Source organism: Chroicocephalus ridibundus, chromosome 13 (genome assembly GCF_963924245.1).
Source record: "Chroicocephalus ridibundus chromosome 13, bChrRid1.1, whole genome shotgun sequence".
In the NCBI taxonomy this organism is placed as follows: Eukaryota; Metazoa; Chordata; class Aves; order Charadriiformes; family Laridae; genus Chroicocephalus; species Chroicocephalus ridibundus.
This window is the reverse complement of record NC_086296.1, coordinates 15,609,367-15,622,573: the sequence shown is the minus strand read 5'-3', so window position 1 is coordinate 15,622,573 and position 13,207 is coordinate 15,609,367. Positions and strand designations below refer to the sequence as shown.

At 60.0% G+C, this 13,207-nt stretch overlaps 1 protein-coding gene across 5 annotated transcripts in view; it reads right to left on the bottom strand.

Moving 5' to 3' along the window:
* Positions 1–695: 695 nt before the first annotated feature.
* The window catches only part of OSBP2 (oxysterol binding protein 2), a 136,631-nt gene continuing 124,119 nt past the window's right edge, over positions 696–13,207 (bottom strand). For all 5 annotated transcript variants that reach the window (XM_063350745.1, XM_063350746.1, XM_063350747.1 and 2 more), the window contains 9 exons: positions 12,964–13,030; positions 12,409–12,576; positions 8,187–8,432; positions 4,912–5,032; positions 3,890–3,993; positions 3,397–3,492; positions 2,778–2,962; positions 1,704–1,924; positions 696–1,543 (listed from right to left, as the gene is read on the bottom strand). In XM_063350745.1, the coding sequence (XP_063206815.1) occupies positions 1,401–1,543; positions 1,704–1,924; positions 2,778–2,962; positions 3,397–3,492; positions 3,890–3,993; positions 4,912–5,032; positions 8,187–8,432; positions 12,409–12,576; positions 12,964–13,030 (1,351 nt within the window). In that variant the 3' untranslated portion in view covers positions 696–1,400. The remainder of the gene's footprint in view (positions 1,544–1,703; positions 1,925–2,777; positions 2,963–3,396; positions 3,493–3,889; positions 3,994–4,911; positions 5,033–8,186; positions 8,433–12,408; positions 12,577–12,963; positions 13,031–13,207) is intronic.

The window sequence follows — 13,207 nt, the reverse complement described above, 5'->3', positions numbered from 1 at the left end:
GCCGGAGCAGCGCCGGCTCCTGGTCCTCGCCGATCATGGGCAGGGCTTGCTCCACTCCTCCCGGTGGCTCCAGGGCCGCAGCAGGGCGATGGCAGGCAGGAGGGGTGAGCGGGGGACGTGGGGTTCCCCGGCGTCGTGCTCAGGCTGCTCCAGTGATGACCCGAAATTGCTCCTGGGAGAGAGCGGCCACGAGGGAGAAGGAAGGGAGCCGGGCGCCGGGCTGCGGGAGCCCTCCAGGCTCAGCCCGCGACCCACCCCGTGCCGGGGGACTGCGGACCAGACCCGTCTGGCTTCACAGGGAAGACGCAGGGACGGGAGAGCCAGGACCAAGGCTGCATCCCAGGGAGGCTCCATCCCAGCGGCACCTCGGCATCGCCCGGCTCGGCGGGGAGACGCCGCCTGCCAGGCCCGCACCGAGGCGCCGGCTCCCGGGCTGCAGCCAGACGGAGTGGGAAGGAGCCGGAACGCGGACCCCGGAGCATCCCTGGTCTACAGACCTCTTCGCTCTGTGTCTGCCCGGCGTCCCCCACCTCGGCGAGGCCCTTTCCCCCCTTCAGACGCGGTTGCAGGAAAACCAAACCAAACCTCACTCCAATCACTCTCACAAAGCATCATGTTAAAGACAGTCCTAAGCCTTGACTCGCCACGGCAGACGGCGGGGAATCTGCTCAAACGCTTCTTTTTTTTTAAAAAAAAAAAAAAAAAAAAAAAAAGGGGTCAAAATAACAAAAATCACTGGTTGAAATATCCTAATTGGTGTTACTGGGATGACCGGGCACTGTGAGAACCACCAAGAGCCTCCAGGACCAAGCGCCACAGCCCCTGGCGACAGTTTTCTGAGCAGGACGCGGGGTCGTTCGTGGCCGTCTTTGAAAGAACCTGAACCAGGAGCGGTTTTGGTTTTTTGTTTTTTTTTTTTTTTTTTTAAAAATAATTCCATGAAGTCCACACACCAACGGGGGAAAAAAAAAAACCAAAATAACGTCCGAGAGAAGAGCTCACACAAATGCACGGCATCCCCACAATGCGAGCATCTTTGGAAGTCGACGTCTCAGCCGGTAAAGCCAAGGCCTTGAGAGATAATAGGCAGCAACTCCCGACAGCAATAAATACGGCAGGCTAAAAACCAATCAGATTCACGTGTCCTCGTTCCTAATTAGTCGCTGAAAAAGCCATCATTTTAAAAAAAAAAAAAAAAAAAAAAAAGGATGCTATTTATTAGTGCGTAAAAAAATAGGTTTGGAATCCCTGTTTAGATTTTCTTTTCAAATCTCTGCAGGTATTGACTCCGTGCGTGTATTCGCACTGTCCGCTGCCGGCGGGACGCTGCCAGCGTGTCCTCGCTGTCCCTCTGTCCGTCCCGCTGAGTCAAGGCGCCGGGCCGGCCACCCCGGCACGGCTCAGAAGATGTCGGGGCACGAACTCCAGTCCTGCTTGTCCTTGGCCTCCCAGTAGCCACCCTTATAGACGCAGATCAGCTCCCCCGTCACGGCGTCCACCTTGCGCTCAAACCACAGCGGGATGTAGCCTTCGTAGTCCTTGCCTGCCCGGGGACAAACAGGGCGTAAGGGTGGCTTTTCCCGCCCGAATTGATGCAGGATCATTCCCTCATCCCCCAAACCCAGCGGGATTTCATCGCCGCATCCCCCTCCCGCACCAAGGGCCGGCCGGTCCCTGCCCGCCGGCATCCCGAAGCATCTCACCTTCCTCCAGGGCTTCCACGGCCTCGGCTTCCCTCCTGCGGCGCACGGCTCGCTGCTTCTCCTCCAGCCGCTGCTTCTCCACGTTGGCCTCGTCCCAGCGGCCGCTCTCCATCAGCCGCTGGTCGGGTCTCAGCCGACTGTCCGTGGGGGCCACCCGCTCCTCGGGCTCGTTCAGGGTGAGGGCCAGGTCGGAGAAGAAATACATGTTCTCGGCGTTCTCCCTGCGGCCGGAAAGATCAGGACGGTGGAGGTGGTGCCTACCTCAAGCAGAGCTCCCCAACCCTTTGCGTCCTGACGTCTCAGCCCAGCCCCACTGGTGCTGCTCCTGCTACCCCAAACCAGACGTGCAGAGGTCCTTCGGGGAGCCCTGCCTCCCACCCTCTGAGTGGAGATGCCGATGACAGTGGGTGTCTCGGAGGGGAGCCGACCCCTCCTCTGTTGGCTCCGCGTGGAGAAGCGAAAAGCCAAGCCTACGAACCCCGAGGGCCGCACTGCACCGCCGAGACACCAAACAGCTTCACCCAAGAGCTGCTGGATCCCCAGCGGCAGAACTGAGGGCACCAGGCGGAGGACGCTTTCCACCAGGGACCGTTCCAACAGAGCGTCTCCAAAACAGGGACCGGCCGTTGGCGCTACCAAGGGTGGGAGACTGGTTTGGTGTCTGACAGCAGCCCCGTCGTGGACCAGTCTCCAGAGAGGGCTGGTCCCTGGAGAGCTAAAGTGGCCGCCGGGACGGGATGGCCAGGGACTCACCAGCAAGGCAAAGCAGCCAACGCATCTCCCTGCCGTGGCCAGCAGCCCGAAAAACCTACCCAGTAACCCCGGCTGCCCAAAACCTTCTTGAAAGAGTCCCCCAAAGCCACGCGCCCCTTGCAGGGACCTGCTCTCCCCTCCTGCTGGGTGCTCACACCCCGGAAAAAGCCACACGGCCACCCAAGTCCTGGTCCCCTTCCCGTGTCCTCGGGGCTGGGCCCAGGAGCCCCCTCCATCCCGTAGGGCTGAGGGCAGCATCCTTACTCCCCACCCGGCTGTTGCACCCCCAGCACAGCACCCCGCGCCGAGGAGGGGACTCACGGGAGGGGGTACTTCTTCCACAGAACCTTTGGAGACAGCGTCTGGTAGACAGTTTTCTGCTTGCCCTCCGTGCTGGTGCTGCCGTGGCTGCTGTGCACTATCTTGGAGCACTCCATCTTCTCGTCCCACGTGCCCGACATGACGTAGTGGGCTTTACCCTCGGCGTCGCTCACCACCCCTGTCACCTGGCAGGAGGAGACGGCTCTGGTGGCGTTTGGAAGCACCCAGAGGACCAGGAGAGGCGCAGAGGGGGCAGAACACCCTCCTGGTGCCCCAACCGGAGCTGCTGGACCTGGCGCTGCGTGTCCTCAGACATCAGCACAGGGGGAGCGTGGACCCATCCTGACCGTGATGGGTCTCCAGCCCATCCAACCCCTTCCAGGTCTCAGTGCTGCAGCTCCAGCACGCAGAGAGCCAAATCATGGGCTCTGCTCGGACACGGCTGGTCCTCCCCCAGCCCTCCCTGCTGACCCACGTCAAGAGGTGCCAGCACCTTGGCCCCGTGCTGGGGCTTATCCCAGCTGCGGTACTGGGACCCCGTGAGCCCGGCTTAGAGTAGAGCCAGGTCTCACCCCCGCGCGAGGCTGCCAGAAGAACAAGGAGATGGCTGGATACGTACCTTTCGGGGGACGTCCCTGGAGAAGTAGCTGTAGGGGGTAAATTTCAGCTGGCATTTATCTTTTGACTTATGGTTAACAATCTCTATTTCACCAGACTAGATGGAAGACACGGAACCACAGCGAGCGAGAGACGTTGCAAGGAGACAAATCAGGCGTTAGTCGTAGTGCAGGTAGAAATCAACACCAGCTGCAGCATCACTGCTGGCTGCAGCCACCTCACCGGCCGCCCCCGCCAGCCCCACGGCTCGCCGGCAGCGGGGTAAAACCCATCACACCCTGCCCCACGGAGCTGCTGGCCTTGAGAAGGGCCATTAGGAGCTCCAAGAAGCCTCCCCCCCATCCCTGCCAGGGAAGTGGTAGGAGTGTGGTGGGGACACCAGGCAGCGCTGGCATACATCCCAGGAGGGCAGCGCCCTTCCAGCCCCCCCTGCCCTTCCCCAGAGCCAGGCAAGGCCAGGCAGGACCCATCACCTCGGACCCGTAGCCACCGACCTGGTCAATCCAGAGCTTGCCCACGATGATGTTGTGAACGGTGGAGGTGACTTTCCTCCAGACATAGTGATTCCCGCTGGAGTGAAACTCGAGGTGGATGGCGCCTGCGGAGAGAGGGGTGCCCGGAGCTCAGCGAGGGCAGAGGGCCCGGCAGGGCTGCCGGGATGATCCCCTGGAGCACACCACCACCAGGCTCCTCCTCGGAGCCAACCTGGCCCCTCTGCCTGCATCTCCCATCACCAGCCCCCAACCAGGGCTGCGTCGGGATTCATCCCTCCCCTGGCTGCAGCTCTAGCACATGGAGAGCCAACGCAGGGGCTCTCTTGGACGTGGCTGGTCCTCCCTGGTGACCCACATCAAGAGGTGCCCGTGTGGCTCCTTGGCCCCATGCTGGGGCTTATCCCAGCTGCGGTATGGGGACCCCATGAGCCCAGGTCTCGCTGCACGCTCCGTGTTCTGCGGAGCTGCAACACCGGCGAGGCTCTCTGCCCTCTTCCCACCTCCCCAAAACAGGCTGATTTTAAAAGCAGGTGAGAAACGTGCTGCCTGGTTGACTCTCAGTGTCACGAGAGCAGCCAGGCACCAGCACAGCCCTGGGACCAGCCCCAGCCGTGCCACCCAGCCCGGGGACGGGAGGAAGAGAAATAAAACCTCGCAAGGAGGCAGCGTATTGCGTCTGGCTGCCAGGGAGAAGGTTAAAACAGGCAGCGACCTAACCTTTAAATATCATTTAAGGAGACATCAATTCATGGGCAAGTGGGATATTTCCAAAGCACACCCGCTACGGTGCTGGCGGCGAGCAAAGCAGTCTCCCTTTGCAGCTGGCATAATCGCCATTTCCAGGGCAGACGAGCTATCACCGGATCGTCTGTGACCAGGAGCACAAATCTGTGCTCCTAACGTTGCTTGGGATGGAATTCACTGAGCCCTGCGTGAGCCCAAGGGACGGGCGCGTTGCTTTCGCCTCTTGGGTACTGCGGGAAGGAAAGCAAGCCCCGACCCTCTCAGCACAAGTCACCTACCCAGCGGCATGATGGAGAGGTATTTGCCCCTGAACTTGCTGGCGATGGTGATTTCCTGCCACAACGTCCACCCTCGCTTGGAGTAGACGTGATGGGCGGCTGCCGGGGGGTGGTGGCTCACCTAGGGGAGAGGAGAAACAGCCCGTAAGGGCACGGCCATCGGCGTCGGCGAGCCCTGGCGAGTGCCCGCAGCGTGACTCGCGAGGAGAGGCGGCAGCTCCACACCGGCTCTGGTGCTGAGGATGCTCCTTTGCGCCGACCCGAACCCCCCAGCCTTCTCCTGGGCACTGGGGTGACCTCCCCTGAGGTACCCCGGCAGCCTGCAGAGGTGCACAGAGCTCCTGCCAGGGTCTTTTAAGGCTCGTCAGCAAAGCGTTATCCATAAAATCTTAACGTCAGCAGCTATCGCTGTGTGACGATGCTGTACCATGACCCCAGGACGCAGCCCCGCTTCTCCAGGGATCCCGGTTGAGAAACAGGGATGTGCTGACACCCAGCCCAGATCCCCAGTAATCCCAGTGTTATCAGCACCTCTCCTACCAGCAGCGGCTCCCACTGCCCTGCCTGGGAACCCTCAGGGGACACAGGTCCCCAAGTCCTCTGAGACACGGGGACCTGCCCAGCCAAGACTCTGGCTTTGACCCTACAGACCCACGGGGCTGGAAAAGCGGATAAGACACGCTCCGTCCCGGGGACGACTGGTAAAAGGACGTTGCTCGCACTCTCCTGCACTGGGAAAGCCGCCGGAGATCCCAGCCCAAGGGCTCTGCCCTCAGACGGGTCTCACCCGGCCGACCCACGGCGCTCCGGCACGGCACACACGGCCCATCACCGGGAACCAGCAAACCACCGGTGCCGACAGCCGCGCCACCGAGTTCAGAGATGATTTGCACCGCTGTAATTACAGCTGAGCGCCCCGAGCTACTGGATTACAAACGTGAGCAGAGCAAAGACCTCTCCGTTAAATCCCACTGTCACCGGCAGGAGAAAATCCTATTTGGATAACTGGATTTCAGGCACGAGATTATCAACGCTCTGCTCGGCGCGGCGGCGGGCTGAGCAGCACTCGCAGCATCCAAGGAAAGTTCAGAGCAGTGGGAACAGCGTCCGTCTGTCCATCCCACGCTGCCCGCGCCAACCGCAGCGCCAGGGCGAGAGGCACCGGCAACGCTGCGCCGGTGCAAAGCCCTCTGGCACCGAGCGTGGCCTTTGAGATGGCTCCAGGAGGGAGATGTAGAGGCTTCGCTCACGGACCGAAGACTCCAGAGTGCTGCGGCAGAGCAGGTTTGCTTCTTGATTCCATAGAATGATAGAATGGTTTGGGTTGGAAAGGACCCTAAAGCCCACCCAGTGCCACCCCCTGCCCTGGGCAGGGACACCTCCCACCAGCCCAGGTTGCTCCAAGCCCCGGCCAACCTGCCCTTGAACCCCTCCAGGGATGGGGCAGCCACAGCTTCTGTGGGCAACCTGGGCCAGGGGCTCACCACTCTCAAAATGAAGAATTTCTTCCTCACATCTCACCTAAATCTGACCTTTCTCAGGGTAAAACCATTCCCTGTGATCCTGTGGCTCCCCTCCCTGCTCCGGAGTCCCTCCCCAGCTTTCCTGGAGCCCCTTTAGGGACTGGAAGGGGCTCCAAGGTCTCCCCGGAGCCTTCTCTTCTCCAGGCTGAACCCCCCCAGCTCTCTCAGCCTGTCCTCCCAGCAGAGGGGCTCCAGCCCTCCCAGCAGCTCCGGGGCCTCCTCTGGCCCCGCTCCAACAGCTCCGTGTCCTTCTGCTGTTGGTGCCCCAGCGCTGGAGGCAGCACCGCAGGGGGGTCTCCCAGAGCGGAGCAGAGGGGCAGAATCCCCCCCTCGCCCCCCTGCCCACGCTGCTGGGGATGCAGCCCAGGCTGCGGGGGGTTTCTGGGCTGCCAGCGCACGTTGCCGGGGCGTGTGGAGCTTCTCACCCCCAACACCCCCAAGTCCTCTTGGAGAATATGTACTGAAGAACCTTTCCTTTTGTTATGAGGAAGGGGTCACACTTCCAGGAGACTCCACGCGGCTCGTTCACCGTCACAGACCAGTGCAGCCGAGAGCGACGGGGTGAGGTGGGAGGTGCTGTCCTGCCTCGGGCACCTATTGCCATGGAGGGGTGCTGTCTGCACCTCCGTGTCCTGCGAGCAGCTGATGGCAGAGCACAGCTCTTCATCTCGGGTATGAAGAGCCATGGCTCAGGGAAGATGATGACAATGGACAGAGAGAAGCTAAACCACGTCAGGGGGACAAGGGGACGCTGCCTGAGCCTCCTCACTGAGTATTCCCAGCGCGCCCCGGCCGCACGTCCGGCATCTGCTGCGAGCATCCCGTAGCAGAGCACGGCATGCCCACATGAGCAGCAAGACCCACGCAACGGCCCCCCCAGAAAGCCCACGGGGCTCGGGGGGACAGTCTGCTAAATGCCTCTGCCGATCTTGGACCTGCGTCGGCCTCCGCAGAGCGACAGAGGTTTGCGATTTTGTTTGGTGCTTCCAAACACTGAGAGAGGTGACGGTCGCTCCGCCCCCGAGACGGCACGGCCACCCCCTGGGAGAACACTGAGCCCCCACCAACGTGATGTCCCGCCTGCAAGGGGTGATAAATGGTCCCATCCCTCCCCAGGAATCCAGGGCGGAGCAGCCAAGTGTGCTAAGTATTAAACAGTCAATTTTCTTCACAGGTCGCAACTCATTAAGCACTCCAGGTTTTTAATTAAGACCTGCTGTTTTACCGATGCGTGCCAGATGCGCTCTGTGTGGGGCTGTCAGAGGTTCTCAGGTTGCCCCCAGGCTCCGAAATTAAAAATATTCAGTCCATCAAGAAAGAACAGAGACCCTGAGACACCCTCCGGCCCAAAGACACCCTGAAACAGGGAGGAACCACAACCAGAGCTCATGGGCATCACTGACACGGCGATGAGGGAGCTTGGGTGACGAGCTTCTCCCTGCCTGCTCAAGTGTTGAGATGTGACAGCAACCCCAGCCCCGGACAGGCTGCCTGGAGACCCAGCACGGTGATGGGACACCCTTCTCCTCCCCTTCTTCCCCACTTCCCGCTCTGGAACGCCGGCATGGGCACCATGTCCTCCTGCTTCCAAAGAATGGCTTGGGCTGTGCCCGCTTCTGCTTCTTCTGACGACACCAAGAGGAATTTGCTGGCCGTCTCGGCCAGGAGGAAGGCTTGGCGTGAGGAGACGCTGGGTCTCCTTCAGGGAAGGGCTGCTTTGGCCGGAGGCGCAGAGCCCCTCCGCAGACTCACCTGCTCGCACAGGGAACGGAAGCCGAACTCCTCCAGCCGGTCGAGCTCATAGGTTTCCCCCAGCAGCGGGTTGAATGGCTTTGCGGTGCGGTGGACAGTCGTCGAGTAGGAAGACACGGAAAAGGCGGCGACGAAGCACATCTGCTCCGTGGAGCTCTCGCACTTGACCGCTTTGTCCAGCAGCTCGTGGTACTCCAGGTCCTCCGTCAGCCTCTGCAGCATGGAGAGCGGCTCGTTGAAGTTCACCTGGAGGGGAAGGAGCAAGGGTTAGGAAAGCAGGAGAGGCATCTTTTACGCCTTTTTTATTTTTTTCTAAATATTTTTAAAAACTTCTTTTGTTTCGGAATTGATTCAGGATAAGGCACGGGAGGTTACGCCTCAGAACTCTGCGTGAAGGTTTAGGGGAGAAACACTTCAGTGAGGGGGGGCGGGGGGAAGGTCCATCTGTACATTCCAAAGTAGTTTTTCTCAAAAAGCCGCCTACAACTGCAAACTCATTCTTCCGGAAGCGGCTCACATCACAGCTCTGACGCTTCTCTCTCCGACAGGCTTTTACCTCTCAAAATCGCCTCCGTTCACGCGGCACAACGCAAATTCTCTTCGTTAAACCGCACCGTGATTCCACGAATTTGAACCAGCCCTCCCCCACCCACACCCAAAACCCCCGTCTTCATTTTGAACCTTCTCAACAAAACCCTTAACCGCAAACACCCCAGCGTTTACTCCGACGATCCGACACCTCGAGAGCCAGACGTCACCTTTGCCGTTTCCCCGGCACCGTGCCCGGCTAACCACCGGCACCCCGCGCCTCCGGCTCCCCGGGCACGGTGCGACGCGTTCCAAGGGGCAGGGATGCAGGATGGAAACTGCTCCCAAGCGAAGCAGCCGCCCCTCGGGGCAGCTCACGCCGCCGGGCTGGATGCGCCGAGGCACGGAAACGTTAAATAAGGCAAGAAACACGCGCTCTGCCGCGCTCCCTGCACCGCACCATGAGAGCACGAAGGCTTTGAAGCTCCCAGCTGAGAAGACGTGGGCCGGGGAGCCGAGCTACCCGGGTATCATCCCAGGTATCACCTTGCTCCGGTGACATGGCACCGGCGACCCCCAAAACGAGCCTCAGCAGCGAGCCTACCTCCCTCCTGCCTCCCGGCCACGAGGAGAGGCAACGCGGGGCAGGGATGCGCTGCTCCCTCGGCTGCCCTCCATCGCCTCCGGGCAAAGGCGTCCCCACGCCGGGCTGCACTTGCTCAGAAACCCTTGAAAAGGCCCATTTCGGGGTGTCCCTGCTCCCGGGACTGCAGCCCCACGGCCGCAGCGATGCCCCGGGGGTCCCATTTCCAGCCCCAGGTCACCGCTTTGTCCATTAGAAAATCTTGCCGTCTGTTGCCAGGTCTGCAACCAGGCCTGGGAAAAAACCAAACGGTTTATTTTAGCAATGTCTTTCGTTCTGAAACGAATTGGGATTACAATAAAAACCGAAAGGAACACGGAGACAGTTTGTCTCAGACGGCTTTCTGCCTCAAAACCATGTGAAATTCCCTTCTTACTTCCAGTTCAGAAGAAAGAAACGTATTTTAGAAGGAGCAGATGGTTGAAGGATGGGAGAACCACTGCTAAAAGCCAAGTTACGTATTTCCTACTAAAGCAAACAAACTCCAGACCGTTCCACTTGGGATTTTAGCAGACGGGATCTTACAGCATCCGAGAGAGAAAGGGATGCAGGGAGGGCAGCATCACATCCGCACAAGAAAGGAAATCTCTGATGGCTTGAGAGGCGAGCGGCACGAGCACAAAGCGGCAGCTGCCTCCTCTCCTCCGGCACCGACTGGGCAACGGCAAAGCAGAACATTCCCACAGAGGAAGGAAGAACGAACCCACCCGAAACGCAAAAAATCCCTAAAGGCGTTTTCTTCCTTTTCAACGCTGCACGTTTGTTGGTTCAGCGGAAAAATCAAGGAGCGGTTTTTCAGTCTATCACGTTCCCCGGGAAGGGGACGGGGCCTCAGAAATGCTCTGAATTTGTCCAGAATGGGGTGAAGAGCGTGGAAGGAGAACCCCCCATCACTCGGTGCGCCCAACAGGCGCTTTCTTCTATAATTAACCACGTTTTCCAAGAGCTGTCCCCAAGCCGGCTGCTCCCCTTCCTCCTCCTCCTCCTCCTCCTTCACTCCATTTATCCCCACATCAGCTTGAAACCCCTCACTTGGCAGCTCCATCTCGCCTCGCAGAGCTGCCGGCTTCTCGCACGGACTACGGAGAGAGAATTCAAATGGCCGCTGAAAGGAGGCGGAATTGCCTCCCGCTGCCTTACCCCGGGCTGCTTGTTCCTGGGGTGAACCTCCCGAAGAACCGCCACGCGCGGCGGAGCTTGTGGGGTGTTCCAAGCGTCTCCCTGCTTCTGTATCCGTAGGGATACCCAGAGACAGGAGCTGACAGCGAGCGGCTCACGCCGGGCCAAGCCCCGTCTTTACAACCCATAGCTCTGCTGGTTTACGGAGACAGCGGTGCTGGGAAACCAGAGCCGCTCGCCCCGGGAGGGGAGGGAGTAATTACATCCCCCGAGCCGGCGTCGGGGGCTGCTGTGCCAGCAGAACATATTGCTCTCAGGTTTGGACTCGGCTTTTGCAGCTCCCGGAATGATGTGATTGATAGGGAAGGTATAAATTTCCTCTCTCCAGGCACCTGCAGCTGCTGGTATTTCACATCCTGAGCTTATTTCTGTACCCATCACGCTTTTATCCGATATTGATGTTGCTGCAGAAATGCTACCGGCCGGCGCTGGGCTATATGTCTCAGCTGGAAATAGCACAAAGAAGAGACAGACTCATCTCTCTCACTTGCAGAGCGTCAGGCGCTGCCTTAGAAAGAGATGAAACATCATCAATTCAGCATCCAAGCCCCCGTAACACGCTCTTTCCTCTTTACCCAGCAAAGGATACAGCTCCGGGGCTGCAGTTCGTGCTTTGCTGGGCTACTTCCACTCCAGCCAGTGCCACCATAATCCCCAGGTACCCCCTGCTGTTCTGCAACTCTCCCCAGCTTTCCAGGCCTCATGGGTTTTGGGCAAACGGATTCCTTACGATGGCACCCAGTCCCAACCGTGCCGCCCACTGGGCCGGTGAAGATCTGCCGGAGAACCGGCAGCCTGGGAAGGGCCGGTTTGCTCTGGAAAAAAAAAGGGCTGGAGTTTTGGGAGAGCTTTGGTGTGGGCAGCGTTTCGGCCGGGTAAATGAAGCACAGGGTTATTTATTTGCAAGATTTAAAAAACGCGCCTCCCGCTTGCCCTCTGGGGCAGCCCACGCGAGGTGGGTTCCTCCAGACAGACCCCTGCCAGCAAACCCTCTCCTGGCCACCCGCAGGAAGCCTTCGCCCCAAGGAGCGAACCCAGCAGCACCCAGCCGTGCTGTAAATTGTCCCCACGGCACCTCCTCCGCTAAAAGGACGCTCTTTGCAAGGAAAATAAAGGTACTCCGGGTCTCCGGGGTGAAATACGGCCCTGCCGTGCTGTGGGTGGCAGGTGCAGCATCGTGTCCCCAAGGTGCACACTGGGGAAAGGGCCATCAGCAACAAGGGCTCTTCTTCTAGCCCCTGGGTGAAACGCTTGAATCCTCAGGGATTCCGGGTGTCCTGGTTCCCTCCTTGCCTCTGCATCGGCTGGATTTGCAGAGGACACTCAGGCAATGTCCCCTCCGCCCCAGCTCGCCCTGCCGCCAGGGGCGCGGGCACTCCAGGGCTCCCCAGAGCCAGCGCAGGAGAAGGGATCGGTCCCGAAGAAGGAGCCAACCTGATTCAAACAGGCCCTACGGTAACAGCCACGTCAAAGCCATTTGCCACAAAGCAATTAGCACCGAAGCTCCGTGCCGCTGCGGAAAGCCTCCTCCTGCCAGGCTGGGGCAGCGTTCCGGCTGCGCTGGCTCCATGGCAGCAGGAGGGGGATTTCACGGGGCGAATAATTGCAGGGGAAAAACGTAGGGCTTAGAGTCAGCAGAGCTGAGCAGCGAGGACACATCGGAGCTGCGGAGAAGAGTGAGATGGCTTCAGAGGGGGGCTGGCAGCTGGTGACACGCTCCTGTCCCCTGCTCAGGGCTGCTGTGCTACTACAGGACCACCTGGAGCCTCAACCCAAATCCTTTGCACAGTCAAGAGCTGTGCCCAACCTAAAGCCTTGGCGTCACGGCAGCACCCTCCGGCAGCCCTCGGCACCTGGGACGCGCTCACTTACGGGCATGGGGATCTTGGAGAGCTCTTTGCCGATGCAGTTCTTCATGATGCTCCAGAGGTTAAGGCTGTAGTTGGGTTTGTCGGGGATGCGAGTCCGTCTCCTTTTCTTCGGCAGGAGATCTTTGCAAGTGGACTCATTGTAGCTGCTCTGATTGGAGCTTTCAAAGACCTGCGGAAGCAACAGAAGAAACGCGGGTGTAAGCCAGACGCGTCCGGCACGACCCAACCAGACCCAGCAGCTCCCAGGAGAAGAAACCACCGCTCAGGAGACATGATGCGCTGGGGAGCAGCACTAGAAGTCTGTTCTCCAGGGCATGGGGCAAATAACAGTGCAACTGCCCCCCAACACTGTCCTGCTTCCCTCAGGAGGGTGTTTGGGGGCCTGCTGTATAACCGCTGACATCTTTCCCCCCACAGAAACCGACTCTGCTCCATCCTGGAGGCGCGGGAGGGACTAGATGGCAGGTCCCTCCAAGAGCCTCCTCCTCTCCTGCTCCTCTCCCCTGGTTTCATCCCACCGGGACCGTGTCCCTCCCACTCTGCCCGGCCAACTCACGCTGTCCTCCAGGTTCCAGTCCTCGGGGTGGCCCTCGCTGGCCCCACTCAGGTTGCTGCCCGAACGCCTGCAGGGAAGAAAGTACCGGCTGGTAAACACAAGGAAGAGCAGAGAAGGGGAGAGAAGAACCCAGGCTGGTGCAGCACAGCCACCACCGCATGGGACATCTCCCTGCACCAGCCCAGGGTGCTGCCAGGATGGCACCGGGGTGACGGAGACGTGGGCGTTGGCAGGGGACGCTCAG